This window comes from Oncorhynchus mykiss, chromosome 1, assembly GCF_013265735.2.
Source record: "Oncorhynchus mykiss isolate Arlee chromosome 1, USDA_OmykA_1.1, whole genome shotgun sequence".
Taxonomy (NCBI): Eukaryota; Metazoa; Chordata; class Actinopteri; order Salmoniformes; family Salmonidae; genus Oncorhynchus; species Oncorhynchus mykiss.
Window position 1 is genome coordinate 74,709,312 of NC_048565.1, and position 20,187 is coordinate 74,729,498.

General features: G+C 44.3%; 1 protein-coding gene across 1 annotated transcript; it reads right to left on the reverse strand.

Annotated features, from left to right (window-relative positions):
* Positions 1-18: 18 nt before the first annotated feature.
* Positions 19-19,535, reverse strand: LOC110529307 (indoleamine 2,3-dioxygenase 2). Its single transcript, XM_021611433.2, has 10 exons — positions 18,945-19,535; positions 17,512-17,607; positions 16,721-16,840; positions 16,508-16,626; positions 16,291-16,305; positions 16,066-16,165; positions 15,733-15,850; positions 5,669-5,720; positions 4,298-4,446; positions 19-3,619 (listed from the first exon to the last, which is right to left on the reverse strand). Exons 1-10 carry the CDS (start codon positions 19,041-19,043, stop codon positions 3,270-3,272), a joined length of 1,218 nt encoding a protein of 405 aa, XP_021467108.1. The 5' UTR covers positions 19,044-19,535; the 3' UTR covers positions 19-3,269.
* Positions 19,536-20,187: the final 652 nt, after the last annotated feature.

The following is a 20,187-nucleotide window of genomic DNA, read 5'->3' on the forward strand; positions in this document are numbered from 1 at the left end:
CTCTCTCGCTCTCTCTCTCTCTTCCATCTCTCTCCCTCATTCTCACTCTCTCTCACTCTCTGTCTCTCTCTCTGTCTGCACACAGACACACACTTCAGGAGTATGTTAAGAATGATTGAGGTATCTGAGATCCTAGACTGCGTTGTCTTTTAGAAACAGGATGTTATCCTATAGTTCTCCTCGAAGCTGTTCTAATCCCTCAGTGTTCAGAAATAGAAAAAATTGACTTGTTTTTAACATATTAAAGTTTATTGATATGTTTTATTACTGTGTTATTCAACCTGCAGCAGACTTTTGTTTTTAAATACCTTAAATGCTTTTCTTAAATATCAGTTGAAAAAGTAAGCATATTTTGCAACTTCTTTATCATGTCACACGCATAAAGCTTTCTGTGTCTTTAACTTACGTACTGGCTAACATCGCACTAACTTATTCTCACCCACAGCAAGGAAATGTACTGTAAAGACATGATGAAATTCATCACTATTCTCTCTGCGATATGTATTTCACATTCTAACACACTTGGCTTAATTGATCCTCATCACAGACCACGTGGTCATTCACATGATGCTATAATTCTGCAATTGATTGATTAACACTGATCAGCACCAAACGCCTTTGATTACCAACTCCTATATGATTACGTTAGGGGTGAAATCAACTCACCACCCAGGAGAAGCAATCCATGCACTGAACTTGCAATCTTTATATTTCTAAACCAGTGATAGTGACTTTGGTAGCAGAGAGATTCAGTTGATGTAGCCACTAAAACTATACACTTACTGCACCATTAGTTTATGGACAATCATTTCAATCTCACATTAAAAATGTCACACAGACATAATGTGATTCAATCACACATCTGTTCTTGTCGACTGGGTTACCAAGTCTTTCATTATTTGGCTGTAGCATACTGAAAGACAGACACATAGCGATACCTTAAGGAAGTGCAATTCATTGATCATGTGCAATATTATGCATTTTGTACTGTTTTTACCTCACACAAAATGCATTTTCAATAAAAACCAATATAATTACGAGAGGTGTGCTGAAATTACTCTGTGGTATACTGTGTGAATTGCAGGGCAGCGACAGTTTGACACAAAGCAATGTTGATGAAGTATAAAAAGTTGGACCATCTGAGAACCGGTAGGTACATCAACATGGTACAGTACATGTCTTAATCTATGCTCTCTTCCCTGTCTTGTTGAGAAAGACTTGTAGCATGACCAGGGCTCAGCTGCAGTGTAGGATTGTGTAGAGGTCTGCCCAGTCACTCTCAGAACTCTTTCGCCCTCTCTTTCTCTAAATGTGATTGGCCCACTCTCTGGCAGGGACACTACTGGTGTGCCCTGAGGTATGACAGTTTCCAGCCTGCCACCTGCTGCCAAGATACTGTCTGCTTGGACACCTGAATTCAAGGGTGTAATTTCCCTCTCTCTACCTCCCTCCCTATATTGCTTCATCCCTCACTTCCGGCTTGTGGAGCTAAGATCCCGAGCTACAGTGAAACCATAGTTACTATGGTGAAACAGGTTGGATAATTGACGCAAGCTCAGTGGCTCAGCTCCCTGAGGAGCTAAGTGGTTTAGGTCCCTAAGGATATTTATAGTGTATGAGTTTAACTGTGCTTTTGTACGTGTCAACTTTCCAGGAAGAATTTGATGGAATAGAAAATCTCCCTTTATAGAACAATGTAAGGGCCTTCTCATTATCCACATCCCCATGGTGGTTAAAGCCAGGCGATGATGGCATTTCTACCCATACTTACTCTATCCACTATTGGGATATCTAGTCATAAAAGCTACTTGACAAGCGAGCCCTCTCAAACTGCATACTGATGTTTCAAGTTGAAATGTGAGGCAATGCTGAGGCATGTAGCCTACTGCAGTTTACCACATCAGTGAAGGATTTGCTATGGCGTCCGCCAGGTACTTTCATGTTAAGTGTGCTGTGCACATCACAGGACCATCCACTTTAAATCCCTTTTACCAACCCGACCCAGTACTGTGGCCACTACTACAGACAGATAACCATAAAAGACATCAGTGAACAACCATCATTTTTTTGGGCCATTTGAGACCCCATACAAAAGCATGGCTGGTAAGACCATGTGGTTTATCTACTGTAAGCCAGCCAACATCACACTTCATGACTGAGGGTTCCTTCTCAAGCATCCTTGAAACCATGATCCAAATAACTCCTGGCGGGTTTAAGATGTACTTTGGGTAGAGTTGGAGTTCCACAATGAAGCTTACAAGGTAAACTGTTTTACAATTCAATACCTATCACAGAAACCACCACTATCACCTAAGCATCAATGTTTTAAGATTTCGATATACCACACACAGATGTAGGATCTTCATTTGATCACTATTTTTGTTGCTGTGAATTTTTATGCCCAGCAGGAAATGCAAAGTTGAAAGAATTCTAAAGTTTGTAATTTCCACTTTAAATGTCAGACTTGATTCACCCGAAATAAAATTGTATCAACTTCATCAAAAATGTATTCCACATAATAATTCACATTTCCTGTTGCTTGCAGGATTCTTTTCCTGCTGAAGGAAACTGGTTCAAATGAAGATCCTACATCTGTATTTGTCTTTTATGCTAGTATGTCGATTGGGATGTAGATTTTCCACAACCATAAAGTTGTGTTGTTAGGTAATAAACAACTGGCATATAAAGCATTTAGCTGTGATGGCTTAGTTGATAGCTCTACATCACGTGTCAAGCTCATTCTGCGGAGGGCCGAGTGTCTGCGGGTTTTTGCTACTCCCTTGTACTTGATTGATGAATTAAGGTCACTAATTAGTAAAGAACTCCCCTCACCTGGTTGTCTAGGTCTTAATTGAAAGAAGAAAAAAAACTGCAGTTACTCGGCCCTCCATGGAATGAGTTTGACAGCCATGCTCTACATCATTCTCTTGGTTATTCCTAGTCAAATAGATCATCAAACTAAAACGCACTAGGCAGTGTTGGAAGTGGGCAGGCCCTCGCCAGAACCCAATTTTCAACTAGTTTGAGTAATATTTACAATAATTATGTAGTGTTTGCCACAGCAAGAGAAAATATATTAGTCAAGCATAATGATATATACTGTATATACAACCAATACAATGATGAAAGGTGTGCTGAAATTATTCTATGGTATACTATGTGAATTGCAGAGCAGCGACAGTTTGATACAACACCATGTTGATGGAACATATGCTGTATAAGTAACCAAACGATGGTGATCTATATCAGCGTTGACTCTGTGATGTGAGTCAGGTCTGTGAGATCAGTGCTCTCTGAGTGGCATCACGGATGCTCTTCAGGAAGGGCAGTGGGCTGGAGCCTCCGGTTCCGGTTTCATCCAACGCTGAGCCTACGCCGTTGAGTGGACAGCGCATGGCACGGGCCCGGTGACCAGGTACAGTGATGTACCGGGTCACGGCGGAGAGGTGATAACTCCGCAGGTTCACCAGGGCAGACACACAGGAGTCATAATTGATGCAGAGAGAAGGGCTGGAGCAGGAGAGGATAAAGTCACGTAGAGGGGGACAGCCAGACAGAGTCTCTATCAGCTGGCGGTGGGAGGGGAGCATGTACTCCCGCATGCGCTTCAGGAAAGATGCTGTGCATGGAGAGATGGAGAGGGGGAACAATTGAGGAAAAATTAGGAGAGGGGAAAAGTGAGATCAGAGGGGAGATACGCTTGGATTAGAACCTGCCTTGGAATATCTAATAAAAGGGAAGAGAGACTGCAGATTCTTTCAAACAACACTATCATAAGATCTGCAAAAATGGAGAATCAACTACCCACTCAACAGTGCATAGTTGAAAAGCTCCATGAATAGTGCCGGATCAATGCTTTTACAGAGAAAATACATACAACCCCTTTCTGTTTACGTGGCAGTCAGCAGGTAGTGTATAAAAGGTAATTCGTTGTCTATGTAAACTTAAGATAGCACAAGGTTGATAGCCCGAGGGCTCAACCGATTAACTGCGTTCACATCAACAAACACTCTATTGTACTCCTTTCTGCAGGATTTCACATGCTGCGGTTGCACACAAATATCTCTAAGCTGTAAGCCCAGTCTTATGACGAAGTCACACCAAGACAAGTGTGTATCAGGTTAGGAAAAACACTAGCATATAACAAGAGACTATTCTTTAATTAAGCAATAAATCATGGGATAGCATGACTAATTATGTAATTTTCCACGACAAACCCAAATTGAAATATTACTGGAAATTCACCTGGAATTTTTATTCAGAAACAGAGCCTTATTGGGTCAGAATGGGGTTATACCTGCATGGTCGTCATGACAGATGCCCAGTAGTGCATCAAAGCACTGAATGGAGGAACTCTGGGCAGCACTTCCTCCTGACAGCATCATCGGCTCCTCAACTATACCCTCATACAACAGCCCTTCTGGAAGCATGGGGTTATCCCTCCATCTACGAAAGCACAATACAGGGTTATGCATGAAACTATTACAGCACAGAATGGGGTACATAATGTAGGGATAATGGATAAGGTTGTACAGCAGTAGAAGTAACAATAGCAATAGTAGCAGAAAGTTTCATTTTTATAGCATGAACCTTATCACACAATTTTGTTGGGATAAAATCAGTTTTATTTTTTGCCAAATTCTGTTTTCTCCATTTTGTTTTTCCACGTTTCAGAATTATTTTTATTTTTTTAGGTTTTCTCTCTCAAAATCACACTTTTTTAATAGAAAAACAGCACAATTGTATGTTTTAAGTCCACAACAATGCATAAACCACATCAGGAGACCACTTTTGAGAAAAATCATTTTTGGGTGTAGAATATATATTGAGCGTACAAAACAATAGGGAAACCTGCTCTTTCCATGACATCGACTGACCAGGTGAAAACTATGATCCTTTGTTGATGTCACCTTAAATACACGTCATTCAAAGCCTTGAGACATGGATTGTGTATGTGTCCTATTCAGAGGGTGAATGGACAAGACAAAATATGTAACTGCCTTTGAACGGGGTGTGGTAGTAGGTGCCAGGCGCACCGTTTTGAGTGTTTCAAGAACTGCAACACTGCTGGGTTTTTTACGCTCAACAGTTTCCCGTGTGTATCAAGAATGGTCCACCACCCAAAGGACATCCAGCCAACTTGACACAACTGTGGCCAGCATCCCTGTGGAACGTTTTTGTCACATTGTAGTCCATGCTCTGACGAATTGAGGCTGTTCTTAGGTGTCCCTAATGTTTTGTATGCTCAGCATAGATGCTCTTTCATTCAAGTGTGCACCAACAAGAGACTTGTTTGAATAGCAGTGTTTCTGTAGCACACATGTGATTTCAGAGTTTGCTAAACAAATCATCACTGGATTACAGCAAATAATGATATAATTCTGTAATTAACATTTCATTGAAAAGGCATTTTGAAAAGCATTTCCATCTACCAAAAGATGGTTAGCATTAGCATCTTTGCTAACTGCTAAACAAAGTGCTACAAACGTGCACACAGACAACGGCATTCCCACATTGCCTCTTCAGAAAGTTGAAAATATAAATCACTGATGCGTTTTGTTAATGTCTTATGAATAACTTGGGCAAATTAATCAAATGTCTAATAAGTTGAATACATTTAGTTGATAATTAAATGGCTTGGATATGTATGGATTGTATCATACATTACCCTGAGAAGAAGATTCTCAGAGTTCCATGGAATGCAGTGGGGTCCACATGCCCTGAAAACAGAAATATTTCAATATTCCAATAACTTGCACAATATATATATTGTGACAGATGGCAGGGAGAGGTGAGGGGAGTGGTGATTGAAGGGAGATATCTTGCAGCCCGCCAGCTCCACTCTCAAGCCTTATATGGACTTCCTGCCCCTATGAGGCAAGCCTGTGGGTCATTAGGCCATGGAGTGCTTGTGGATAAAAGAGAAAGCGGGCTGCACAACCTGGGAGAGGACTGAGAGGGAAACGTGTGTTATGGAGAGTGTGGGAAGAGAGAATTATCTGTGTGATTACCCGTTGAACCTGGACTGTCTGATTACCTCCACTGTGTACCGAACCGGTTTGGCTGAGGACCCGAGTTTTAGGAATGAAACGGACAACGAGAACAGATTGTGGACTGTGAACTGGTTGCTCAATTCCCCCCTTTCCCACAGTGTGCAAATTTCCCTTATAAATATCCCATTTGAATTCTAGTTGTGCTTTGTGTGCGTGTTTGGTTATTGAACATGGTGATGTGGAAACCCCACCCCCTTGAGCCTGCTACATGTGGTGGAGAATGCAGGCAAAGCAAACCATGAACTAAAATAGCGCCGGAAGAAATGGCAGCAGTTTTACGGCAAAAGAGAGCTTCTGAATATCAGGACAGCGATGACTCACCTCGGATTAGACAAAGATTTTTTCTACAACAAGACGATGCACATTACATTCTCCAAACACCCCACAGAACAGACATCGCCGTTATTTGCAAGAGGAAGTGATGCAGGTACAGAGGACAAAGAGCCGGATGCCTGGTCAGGACCCTGAGAAGGAGACTGGGAAAGCTGCCGTTACCGTCAATACTACTCGCCACCTTGCAATCATTGGACAATAAAATAGATGAGGTACAATCATGAATATCAAAAACTGTAATATCCTATGTTTCACGGAATCGTGGCTGAATGACGACATGGAGGGGAGGGGGGGGGGGGGGGGTGCATGAAATCTAAGGAAGTCTCTAGATTTTGCTGGCCTGAAGTAGAGTATATTGTGATAAATTGCAGGCCACACTACTTGCCTAGAGTTTTCAGCTATACTTTTCGTGGCTGTTTATTTACCACCACAGACAGATGCTGGCACTAAGACAGCACTCAGTCAGCTGTATAAGGAAATAAGCAAACAGGAAACCCCTCACCCAGAGGTGGCGCCCCTAGTGGCCGGAGACATTAATGCAGGGAAACTTAAATCAGTTTTACCTAATTTCTATCAACATGTCAAATGCGCAACCAGAGGGAAAACAATTCTAGATCACCTGTACTCCACACACAGAGACACGTACAAAGCTCTCCCTCGCCCTCCATTTGGTAAATCCGACCACAACTCTATCCTCCTGATTCCTGCTTACAAGCAAAATTAAAGCAGGAAGCACCAGTGACTCGGTCAATAAAAAAGTGGTCAGACGAAGCAGATGCTAAACTACAGGACTGTTTTTCTATCACAGACTGGAACATGTTCTGGGATTCTTCCGATGGCATTGAGGAGTACACCACATCAGTCACTGGCTTTACCAATAAGTGCATAGAAGACGTTCCCACAGTGACTGTACGTATATACCCCAACCAGAAGCCATGGATTACAGGCAACATTGGCACTGAGCTAAAGGGTAGAGCTGCCTCTTTCAAGGTGCGGGACTCTAACCCGGAAGCTTACAAGAAATCCTGCTATGCCCTGTGACGAACCATCAAACAGGCAAAGCATCAATACAGGGCTAAGATTGGATCATACTACACCAGTTCCGATGCTCATCTTATGTGGCAGGGCTTGCAAACTATTACAGACTACAAAGGGAAGCACAGCTGCGAGCTGCCCAGTGACACGAGCCTACCAGACGAGCTAAATCACTTCTATGCTTGCATCGAGGCAAGCAACACTGAGGCATGCATGAGAGCATCAGCTGTTCCGGACGACTGTGTGATCACGCTCTCCGTAGCCGACGTGAGTAAGTCCTTTAAACAGGTCAACATACACAAGACTGCAGGGCCAGACTGCAGGGCCAGACGGCACTCACATTTGTAGCCATGAAGTGCTTTGAAAGGTTGGTAATGGCTCAAATCAACACCATTATCTCAGAAACCCTAGACCTACTCAAATTTTCATACAGCCCAAACAGATCCACAGAAGATGCAATCTCTATTGCACTCCACACTGCACTTTCACACCTGGACAAAAGGAAAACTTATGTGAGGATGCTATTCATTGACTACAGTTCAGCTTTCAACACCATAGTACCCTCAAAGCTCATCACTAAGCTAAGAATCCTGGGACTAAACACCTCCCTCTGCAACTGGATCCTGGACTTCCTGATGGGCCGCCCCCTGGTGGTGAGGGTAGGTAGCAACACATCTGCCACGCTGATCCTCAACACTGGAGCTCCACAGGGGTGCGTGCTCAGTCCCCTCCTGTACTCCCTGTTCACCCACGACTGCATGGCCAGGCACGACTCCAACACCATCATTAAGTTTGCAGACGACACAACAGTGGTAGGCCTGATCACAGACAACGACGAGACAGCCTATAGGGAGGAGGTCAGAGAACTGGCCATGTGGTGCCAGAATAACAACCTATCCCTTAACGTAACCAAGACTAAGGAGATGATTGTGGACTACAGGAAAAGGAGGACCGAGCACACCCCCATTCTCATCAACAGGGCTGTAGTGGAGCAATTTGAGCGCTTCAAGTTCCTCGGTGTCCACATCAACAACAAACTAAAATGGCAGTCGTGAAGAGGGCACAACAACACCTATTCCCCCTCAGGGAACTAAAATGATTTGGCATGGGTCCTGAGATTCTCAAAAGGTTCTACAGCTGCCTGGTACAGCAATTGCTCGGCCTCTGACCACAAGGCACTACAGAGAGTGGTGCGTACGGCCCAGTACATCACTGGGGCTAAGCTGCCTGCCATCCGGGACCTCTGTGGTGGTGTCAGAGGAAGGCCCTAAAAATGGTTAAAGACCCCAGCCACCCCAGTCATAGACTGTTCTCTCTACTACCGCATGGCAAGCGGTACCGGAGTGCCAAGTCTAGGACAAAAAGGCTTCTCAACAGTTTTTACCCCCAAGCCATAAGACTCCTGAACAGGTAGTCAAATGGCTACCCGGACTATTAGCATTGTTTTTACGCTGCTGCTACTCTCTGTTTATCATATATGCGTAGTCACTTTAACTATACATTCATGTACATATTACCTCAATTAGGCCGACCAACCAGTGCTACCACACATTTGCTAACCGGGCTATCTGCATTGTGTCCCGCCACCCACCACACACCAACCTCTCTTTTACGCTACTGCTACTCTCTGTTCATCATATATGAACAGTCACTTTAACCATATCTACATGTACATACTACCTCAATAAGCCTGACTAACCAGTGTCTGTATGTAGCCTCATTACTTTTATAGCCTCGCTACTGTATATAGCCTGTCTTTTTACTGTTGTTTTATTTCTTTACCTACCTGTTGTTCATCTAACATTTTTTTTGCACTATTGGTTAGAGCCTGTATGTAAGCATTTCACTGTAAGGTTGTAAGGTTGTTGTATTCAGCGCACGTGACAAATAAACTTTGATTTTATTTTTGTATCTGATTTGAACCAAGCTCAATAACTAAACAGACATGGAGCACAATGGAAGCATCGGGAGCTGCTGGAGGAACAGCGTCAGCAGACCGCTCTCCTGCGAGCTCAACTCAACCAGCTGACAGCCACCCAGGCCAGCGTGGCTGCAGGCGCAGCAGTCTCTTGTTCCAAACCCAGTAGGTTTATACTGAAGCTGACAGAGGCTGAGAGCATTGAGCCTTACCTCCAAGCCTTCGAGAGGACGGCGGCTAGGGAAAAAAATGGTCCCATGAGCATAGGGTAAGCCTGCTAGCACCCTTCCTGTCAGGCACAGCACAGAAAACCTATCAGGATCTGACGACAGACCAGGAGATGCATTACGAGGGGCTGAACAAGGAAATCCTGCGCCAGTATGGTTACACCCTGATTAGCAGGGCACAAAGATTCCATCATTGGGCATATGATGCCTCAGCGTACCCCCGGTCGCAAATGCATGATCTAATTAGGATGGCCAAGAGCTGGCTAACTACTGAAACACTGACGCTCATGCCCATTGAGTAAGTGGTCATAGATACATTTCTACGCTCTCTCCCATTCGAAGCTAAAAGGTTAGCAAGCCAAGCTAACCCGCAGAGTGCAGATCAGCTGGTGGAATTGGCGGGAGGTCAAGAGATGGCTTTCAAGGTTCTGTGCAGTGGACAACCATGGCAAGCTGAACTCTCCACTCGCCCGAAGGAGCCGAAAAGGGCGGAGGACCATGCCGGGACCCCAGCCAAGGATGGGAGGACACCAACAGCCAGCTCCCAGAGACAACGCCCCTTTCTGAACCTGGACAGCAGGAAATGCTACGAGTGTGGTGAGCGGGGACACATCGCCTGGAACTGTCCAAACCACGATGTCCCGATGCCTTTGGCCTCAGCCAGTGAGGTAGCCACTGGCCGTCCCTGGGGCTTGCTGATGGAATGCTGGGCTGAGGAGAGTGGTCCTTCCCCTGTCACCCCGGTAAGAGCCAACGGAAAGGACACCACTGCACTTTCGGACACCGAGAGTATGGTGACCCTGATCCGACCTGACTTTGCCAAGTCCCCGAACCTGACTGACACCGTGGCCATCATGTGCATACACGGTGAGACCCAGGACTACCCTGCCACACTCCTCCACCTACAGACCACAAAGGGACATCACACAAGGTCAGTGGGAGTCATCCCGAACCTGCCTGTGCCGGTCCTTATCGGGAGGTATTTCCCGATGTTCCACCAACTGTCGACCAGTATGTTCAGAGACGTGAGGAATGGAGAGAACCAGAAGGGAGGAAGCCGGAGAGGTGGGAGGGACACCAGAAGGAGTGATGCCCGGATGTGTGGATTCCAGTAGGTGGACTACCAGGAGTCAACAGAACCCCTCTCAAAGGGTGGCTGGGGTGAAGCAAGACTGGAGGCAGGTGTGGCGACTCTGGAAGACCTGTTCCCGATGGACCATGAGGTGGCGCCACAGCCCGCCTCTCTAGTGGGCCAGTTCAGCACGTCCCAATTGGAGGTTCTATAAAGAAGAAATTGCTGTATCAGGTGGTGAAGAATAATGACAAATTCATGGAGTTGTTGTTGGTGCCCAGTCCCTGCAGTTGGCGCACTCCCACCTTCTTGGGGCTCACCTAGGGGTGGAGAAGACCTTAGACCGGATCAAGGCAATATTTTACTGGCCAGGTGTGAAGAGAGCAGTGGAGGATTACTGCCGCAGTTGCCCGGAGTGCCAGCAGGTGGCGCCAAAACCACACTTTTGCAGCCCCTTAATTCCCCTACCCATTATTTCAGTCCCTTTCAGCAGGATCGCAATGGGCCTGGTGGGATCTCTACCAAAGAGCAACCGAGGGCACCAATACATCCTGGTGATTCTGGATTATGGCACCAGGTACCCGGAAGCCATTCTCCTCTGCATCATGGCCACCAAGGGAATCGCACATGAGCTAGTCATGCTGTTCACCCGAGTAGGCATCCCTGACGAGATATTAACTGACCAGGGAACCCCATTCATATCGCAAATCATGAAGGACCTCTGCAAACTAATGAAAATAACCCAGTTGCGCATCTCAGTGTATCACCCACAGACCGATGGAAAGATTAAATCGAACCCTGAAGCAGATGCTAAAGAAGGTGATGGAGGCGGATGGAAAGAATTGGGACCAGCTGCTACCCTGCCTGATGTTCTTGATCTGAGAAGAGCCCCAAGCTTCAACACGGTTTTCTCCCATTGAACCCCTGTATGGGAGACAACCCCGAGGACTGCTGGACGTGGCTAAAGAAGCAACCGTCGCCCCATCAACCCATGGTGGACCAAGCGCGGATGGAAACCCTGGGGCCCTGGTACAGGAACACATGCTGGAAGCCCAACCGTGGGAGTACAATAGAGGGGCACAACAAAGAGACTTCCAGCCAGGAGACAAAGTGTTGCTGTTGGCCCCCACCTCAGAATGTACGTTTTTGGCCCGATGGAACGGGCCGTACGAAGTCCTTGAGAAGGTGGGTGAAGTCAACTATAGGGTCAGACAGCCGGGACGTAGGCATCTGACACAGATTTACCATGTGAATTTATTAAAGAAATGGAATGCACGTGATGTACTCTGCTCTATTGCCCCAAAGAAGGCTACCACAGAGACAAAGCCTGCGAAGATGCCACTGGGGGAGCTGCTGAGCCAAGCACAGCACCAGGAGCTGACAGAGTTTGTCGGCCGGAACCAGGATGTGTTCTCCAGTTAACCAGGACACACCAGGACACACCAATCTGGTACAGCACAGCATCATCATTGAACCCGGGAACAAGGTGAAGTTGAGAGCCTACCGCATATCGGAAGCAAGGAGCAAGGCCATCAGGACTAAGGTGAAAACAATGCTGGAAGCTGATATTATCGAAGAGTCGAAAAGTGAGTGGTGCAGCTCCATAGTGTTGGTGCCGAAGCCAGACGGCACCTTTCGCTTCTCTAATGATTTTAGAAAGGTCAATTAAATCTCAAAGTTCGACGCCTACCCCATGCCCTGAATTGATGAACTAATCGAACGGCTAGGGACCACCCGATTTATCAGCACACTTGACCTGGCGAAGGGTTATTGGTAGGTGCCCTTAGCTCCCGAGGTGCAGGTGAAAAGTGCTTTCACCACCCCTGATGGGCTGTTCCACTACAAGAAGCTGCCCTTTGGGTTGCACAGGGCCCCGGCCACCTTCCAAAGGATGATGGACTGGATTCTCCGTCTCCATCGTGAGTAAACAATCGGGAGGGGATGTGTCAAACCCCAGGTGAAGAAAGTGGAAGGGATTCGGGACTGGCCCCGCCCCCTCACCAAGAAGCAGGTACGCACATTTGTGGGATTGACTAGTTACTACCAGATAATTATTTTCCACTTTGCCTCCCTAGCCAGCCCCCTGACAGATCTGACCAGGAGCCGTCTGCCCGCCCAAGTGACGTAGACCGGGGAGATGGAGAAAGCCTTCCAGGACCAAAAGGGAGCACTGTGTTCTGGACCAATGCTGGTGACCCCGGACTTCTCCAAACCACTGGTGGTACAGACCGATGCGTCTGAAACAGGGGTGGGTGCTGTCCTATCACAGCTACAAGAAGGTGAGGAACACTCAGTCGTGTACATCAGCCGGAAGCTGTTGCCGCAGGAATAAATATATTCCACTGTGGAGAAAGAATGTCTAGCGTTCAAGTGGACGCTGGAGATACTGAAATATTAGTTATTTGGAGGGCACTTCACCCTCGTATCGGACCACTGGTTTGGATGTCACGGAATACGGACAGTAATGCCCGGGTCACCCTGGTTCCTATCCTTACAGCCCTTTGCTTTCTCTGTCGTCCGCAGATCAGGTGCAGCCCATGGAAATGCCGATGCCCTCACCAGGAGGGATGCTCTAGGGAGCTGCACCGTCCCTCGTGGGGGGGGGGGGGGGGGGGGGGGTCGCACATGTCAGGGAGAGGTGAGGGGAGTGGTGTTGTGCTTTGTGCGCGTGTTTGGTTATTTAACTTGGTGCTCTTGAAACCCCACCCCCTTGAGCCCGCAACAATATATACAGTTGAAGTTGGAAGTTTACATAAACTTAGGTTGGTGTCATTAAAACTCGTTTTTCAACAACCCCACAAATTTCTTGTTAACAAACTATAGTTTTGGCAAGTCGGTTAGGACATCTGATTCAGTCATTTTCCAACAATTCTTTACAGACAGATTATTTCACTTATAATTCACTGTATCACAATTCCAGTGGGTCAGACATTTACATACACGCAAGTATAAACACAATAGGACCATGCAGCCTTCATACCGCTCAGCAAGGAGACGCGTTCTGTCTCCTAGAGATGAACGTACTTTGGTGCGAAAAGTGAAAATCAATTCCAGAATAACAGCAAAGGACCTTGTGAAGATACAGGAGGAACCAGGTAGAAAAGTATCTACATCCACAGTAAATCGGGTCCTATAACCTGAAAGGCCGCTCAGCAAGGAAGAAGACAGAGACTACGGTTTACTACTGCACATGGGGACAAAGATTGTACTTTTTGGAGAAATGTCCTCTGGTCTGATGAAGCCAAAATAGAACTGTTTGGCCATAATGACCATCGTTATGTTTGGAGGAAAAAAGGAGAGGTTTGCAAGCCAACAAACACCATCCCAACCATGAAGCACAGGGGTGGCAGCATCATGTTGTGGGGGTGCTTTGCTGCAGGAGGGACTTCTGCACTTCACAAAATAGATGGCATCATGAGGACGGACAATTATGTGGATATATCTCAAGACATCAGTCAGGAAGATAAAGCGTAGTCTCAAATGGGTCTTCCAAATGGACCATGACCCCAAGCATACTTCCAAAGTTGTGGCAAAATGGCTTTAAGACAACAAAGTCTAGGTATTGGAGTGGCCATCACAAAGCTCTGACCTCAATCCTATAGAGAATTTGTGGCATAACTGAAAAATCGTGTGTGAGTAAGGAGGCCTACAAACCTGACTCAGTTACACCAGGAGGAATGGGCCAAAATTCATCCAGCTTATTGTGGGAAGCTTGTGGAAGGCTACTCGAAATGTTTGACCCAAGTTAAACAATTTAATGGCAATTCTACCAGATACTAATTGAGTGTATGTAAACTTCTGACCCACTGGGAATGTGATGAAAGAAATAAAAGCTGAAATAAATAATTCTCTCTATTCTTATTCTGACATTTCACATTCTTAAAATAAAGTGTTGATCCTAACTGACCTAAGACAGAGCATTTTTAATCGGATTACATGTAAGGAATTGCGAAAAACTGAGTTTAAAACTTCTTAAGGCTAGGGGGCACTATTTTCACATCCGGGTGAAAAGTGTACCCAGAGTAAACTCACTGCTACTCAGGCCCAGAAGCTAGGATATGCATATAATTGGTAGATTAGGATAGAAAACACTCTATGTGTGTGGATATAACAGAACTTATTTGGCAGGCAAAACCCAGAGGACAAACCATCCAGAAAATATTTTGAGGTCACTCTTTTCAATGGGTTTTCTATGTGGATCTAGATTTCTAAGGCATCTGCTTGCAGTTCCTATCGCTTCCACTAGATGTCAACAGTCTTTAGAAATTGGTTGATGTTTTTCCTTTGAGAAACTAAGAAGTAGGGCTGTTCAGAACGAGGGTTGAGTCTAGTGTACTGTTGTGGTTGGCACGTGCGACCTGAAAGCTCGCTCCACTTTGTTTTCGTCCGTTATTGAACACAGTTTATCCCGTCTTAAATTGTATCGATTATTTACGTTTAAAAATACCTAAAGTTGGATTAGGAAAGTTGTTTGAAATGTTTGGATCAAGTTCACAGGTAACTATATTCGATACTTAGTAGTCATGTTGCACGAGTTGGAACTGGTATTTTTCTGGATCAAACGCGCCAAATAAATTGACATTTTGGAGATATAACAACAGAATTTCTCGAACAAAAGAACCATTTGTGATGATTAATGGACATATTGGAGTGCCAACAGAATAAGATCTTCAAAGGCAAGGCATGAATTATATCGTTATTTCTGACTTTTATGCCGCGCCTGGCGGGTTGTAATGTGATTTTCATGTGTTTATTTGATGGGTTGCTGTCCTCAGATAATAGCATGGTTTGCTTTCACCGTAAAGCTTTTCTGAAATTTGACACTGTGGCTGGATTAACAAGAAGTTCATCTTTAAACCGATTTACAACACTTTTATGATTCATGAATTATTATCGAGTATTTCTGTTTTTGAATTTGGCGCTGCTATTTCACTGGGTGTTGTCAAATCAATCCCGTTAACGGGATTGGCGTGCGAAGGGATCACTAAGAAGTTAAATGTATTTGGCTAAGGTGTATGTAAACTTACGACTTCAACTGTATACTACCTGGGTATGGATATGATTCACTGTGGATAAGGTAAGGATGTAACTTACTGTGCATGAGCTCAAATATTTCCTTCATCTTCCTCAGAGACTGGCCCACTTTGTAGAGGCCCTTCTGTATGCTGATGATGTCACAGGTTACCACAGCATTCATCACTGAAAACGCCCCCTAGACGTAGTTCAGGACAATTAGGACTCATAATCAAAAGCCCCTTAATGGTCATAGCGAAAGAGACCACGAAAGACAGAAAGAGATTACAAAAACAGAGAGAGAGGGAGAAACAGGGTTATAATGAGAGACAGAGAGATGTGAAGTGTGTGAGAGATACAGTACATAGATAGAGACAGAGACAAAGAAAGACAGAGACACACATAGAGACTTGCCTGTATCCCTGAGCTAGCAGCCCTCTCCACCAAAAGAGAGACCAGGAAGAACCCTTTACAGCTTTCTCCCCCAGGGAAAGAGAACAGTGTTTCCAAGTTCCTATATTGAAATGCACATGAATATCACATGGAAACCACAACAATATCAAATAGAAACCAAACTGAACCGAAAACAGGAATTTACAGGAGATGTAATTCTCATGACAGTGGTTCTGTCAAACTCACCCAATTTCCATGTCCCTGAAATAACAAGTGTGAGAAAGAATGTCAATACATTGCATGTGTTTCATAAACAGTACATAGTCCTGTCGTGTTAGTAGACGAAATGGTTGTGGACATAGGTGTAGTGGCATACTGGTACGGGTTGGAAAGAAAGTGGTCAAGTAGGTAGAGGTGAGGGATAGTGACAGACCAGGGTGTAAGGGTCAAAGGCCCAGCTCACCCTGTAGGGTCCTTGAGTCTCCAGTTGCCCAGAACAGAGTCTGCATAGGTCAGGATGGGAGGCAGGCCGAGTCTCTTGGAGACCAGCCAGTAGGGCAGAGCCAGGGATTTGGGGAGAGTCTAATAAACACAAACACCGAACATGCCAACAATCAATGGGACAGATTCCAGTGTTCATGTCTGAGGTTAAAGGTCACTCTGAGCTGATTTTTACCTGGGCCGGCAGGTGTTGCCCCTCCTGCCAGACATACCCCATGGTGATGAAGCCCAGGGCCAGGTGAGCCAGCCTCAGCTCCCGGTGGCCCTTTAGGTGATGGGGACTCAGCACTGGCATCTGTTTACAAAAATGGTAACAATGAGTCTGTTAGTATGGAGTCTATCAGCAACACTGGTACAATCACACACGCAGCGGTGTAAAATACTTAAGTCGTTTTTTGGGGAATCTGTACTTTACTTTACTATTTATATTTTTTGACAACTTTTACTTTTATTCCACTACATTCCTAAAGAAAATAATGTACTTTTTACTCCTTACATTTTCCCTGACACCCAAAAGTACTCGTTACATTTTGAATGCTTAGTAGGACAGGAAAATTGTCTAATTCACGCACTTATCAAGTGAACATCCCATATCCTCCCCACTGCCTCTGATCTGGCAGACTCACTAAACAAATGCTTTGTTTGTGAATTTTGTCTGAGTGTTGAACTGTGCCCATGGCTATCCGTTAAAAAAAAAACTTGTCTGGTTTGCTTAATATAACAAATGTTTAATTATTTATACTTTTACTTTTGATACATTTAAAACCAAATACTTCTAGATTTTAGTCATTTTCTCTTAAAGTATCTTACCTATAACTCAAGTATGAAAATTGGGTACTTTTCCCACCATTGCACACGTCAGCACGGACATCACAAGCCCAGACACATGCATAATCACATCAGTACTGAAGCCTAAATCAAGTGTATTTGATTGTTGACTGAGATACAGTCCATGTGGTTTCTCACCTCATTGACCAGGTCTCGCAGCTGATGTGTTTGGATGAGGGGTGTGAGGTTGCTGGCCAAGCCCATCCATACCCGGTAGTAATCTGGAAGGTCTGTCTGAAATGGGCAAAGGTCATATAGCTAGATATGACAGTACATTGTTTTATCTGTGCACTATACGCAAAATAAGAAAATGGTTGGTTCTAGAAGTTCAAGCAAAAAATATGTTTCTGTCTGAAATCGGAACGTACTGTAAGTTAATGAGGTGTGATGGGATAAAAGAATGCACTAAAGTAGAGAGTAGAACTGTATCTAGTCCCTCAAGTCTCATTGATCTAGTGTTGACATTGAGCACACTGTTTCCAGTCTAAGTCAATAGAGACCAGAACAGACCAACTGTCATTGCCTCACAGCTCAGTGCACGCTGGAGGGAGGAAGATCAATAGGTATCCATATAACATCCCATTCTCTGTTCTGTACAGTATCTATGCTTATCTATCTCCAGTCTCATTGTCACGTTATGATCGCTTCACGTGGATGTCAGCCTCTGTGAGTGATCTGTGTCTGAGCTAGTTTTTCTATACTGTATCTCTGTCCCTTTATTATTGAACACATCCCTTTTATCATTGTTTCTGCAGTCGTCAAGTTCAATAATAGAAGGTAGTGGACAATGTCATGTGACAACCAAGCAGTTCCTCAAATCTAGGCTAAGGAGTTTAGGAAGTTCAATTTCCCTAAATTTACAACATGTTGATTGTCATACTGGATTTTGGTTAGAAAGAAACTAGACATGGCAGTATGGTGTGATGGGATAAAAGCATGATCTGAAGTAGAGAGTAGAACTGTATCTAGTCCCTCAAGTCTCATTGATCTAGTGTTGACATTGAGCACACTGTCTCCAGTGTAAGTCAATAGAGACCAGAACAGAACAACTGCCATTGGCTCACAGCTCAGTGCACGCTGGAGGGAGAAAGATCAATAGGTATCCATATAACATTAACCAAAGCAAACATATTTCTGAGTTTAAAATCATGGTAGCACATGGGATTTGTGGATCAAGACTTACTGGAGGAAATACTATAGGTCACTGACACAGAAGTAATTCCACACTTCTAATTTTTTCTATTGTGAAGTCTACAGACTGATATTAAATGTGGACGTAGGTTCTTTAATTTTGCTTTTCACATTCACAAAACAATACCAGGAAATTATTTGAATGGTGACTTAGTGAGTAGATCAAATTTGTAAAGAGCAGCAGAGTCTAGCTTGTTTTAACAGAAAACTAAACAGCATGTAAAGGAAAATTAACCAATAATGTAATAAATAAAATGGCAACTGATGAACCTGAAGACTCACCATTTATAACGTTATCTGTTAACAGTAATTGCAGTATTTTGAAATGTTTTTATGCTCAGCTCAAAGTACATATATAAAGTTGGAAAAAGATGCCTTACTGCTGGCTGCTCCAGGATGAATCCAAACTCCTCAGACACGAAGAAACAGTCCAGATCAATCTGCAGTGCTGACCTGGGGAATCTCTCTCCGTCTCCCATTCTCTGTTCTGTACAGTATCTATGCTTATCTATCTCGTCTCGTGTACACGTTATGATCGCTTCACGTGGATGTCAGCCTCTGTGAGTGATCTGTGTCTGAGCTAGTTTTGCTATACTGTATCTCTGTCCCTTTATTATTGAACACATCCCTTTTATCATTGTTTCTGCAGTCGTCAAGTTCAATAATAGAAGGTAGTGGACAATGTCATGTGACAACCAAGCAGTTCCTCAAATCTGGGCTAGGGAGTTTAGGAAGTTTTTTAAATTTCCCTGAATTTACAACCTGTCATACTAGATTTTGTTGAGAAAGAAACTAGTATTTATCATGAAGTTTCACAGAAATCTGAATCATAAGCCCATGTGCCACAAGTCAGTTTACATTGCATTCCTGTATCACACCTATTTCAGGTCCAAAAAAATCCCAATAAAAAACTAACGAACAGATACAATCCTATGGACCCACTCCCATGTAAAGCATTATTAGGACATACAGTACAGTATGTGCAGAGATGGAGAAAGGAAGGAAGAAAAGAGAGGGAGAGAGAAAGCAAGAGAAAGAGAGAGAGGGAGAGACAGGGAGACACAGAGGGTTTTATTTTTGGCTGATGTTAACCCTTTACAGACTAAAGGCGGACCCATGCTTCCCAACCGAAACAGTTCGGTACGGTTTGTGCATATATTATGATGGGGCGGCAGGTAGCCAAGTGGTTAGAGTGTTGGGCCAGTAACCGAAAAGTTGCTGGATCAAATCCCAGAGCTGACAAGGTAAACATCTGTCGTTCTGCCCCTGAACAAGGCAGTTAAACCACTGTTCCCCGGTAGGCCATCATTGTAATTAAGAATTTGTTCTTAACTGACTTGACTAGTTAAATATCAAAACATATATAATAAAAATATTGTATGGCAAGTGTTATTTGGCCTAACTATTAGGCCATACAAACACATTGAATAACAGATTCACTACATGGAACAACAGATAGTTCCCCCAAAAGCAAGTTTCTTCTGAAGTGTTTATCTTATATCTGAGAGATATAAGAAGATCATGAAACAATTATTTCTTATTATTTTTGGCACTAAACAGTCTCCATAAATAGTTCCAGAAATGTTTTCAACTGGTACTGGGGGACCTTCAGAGTCTTGTGAG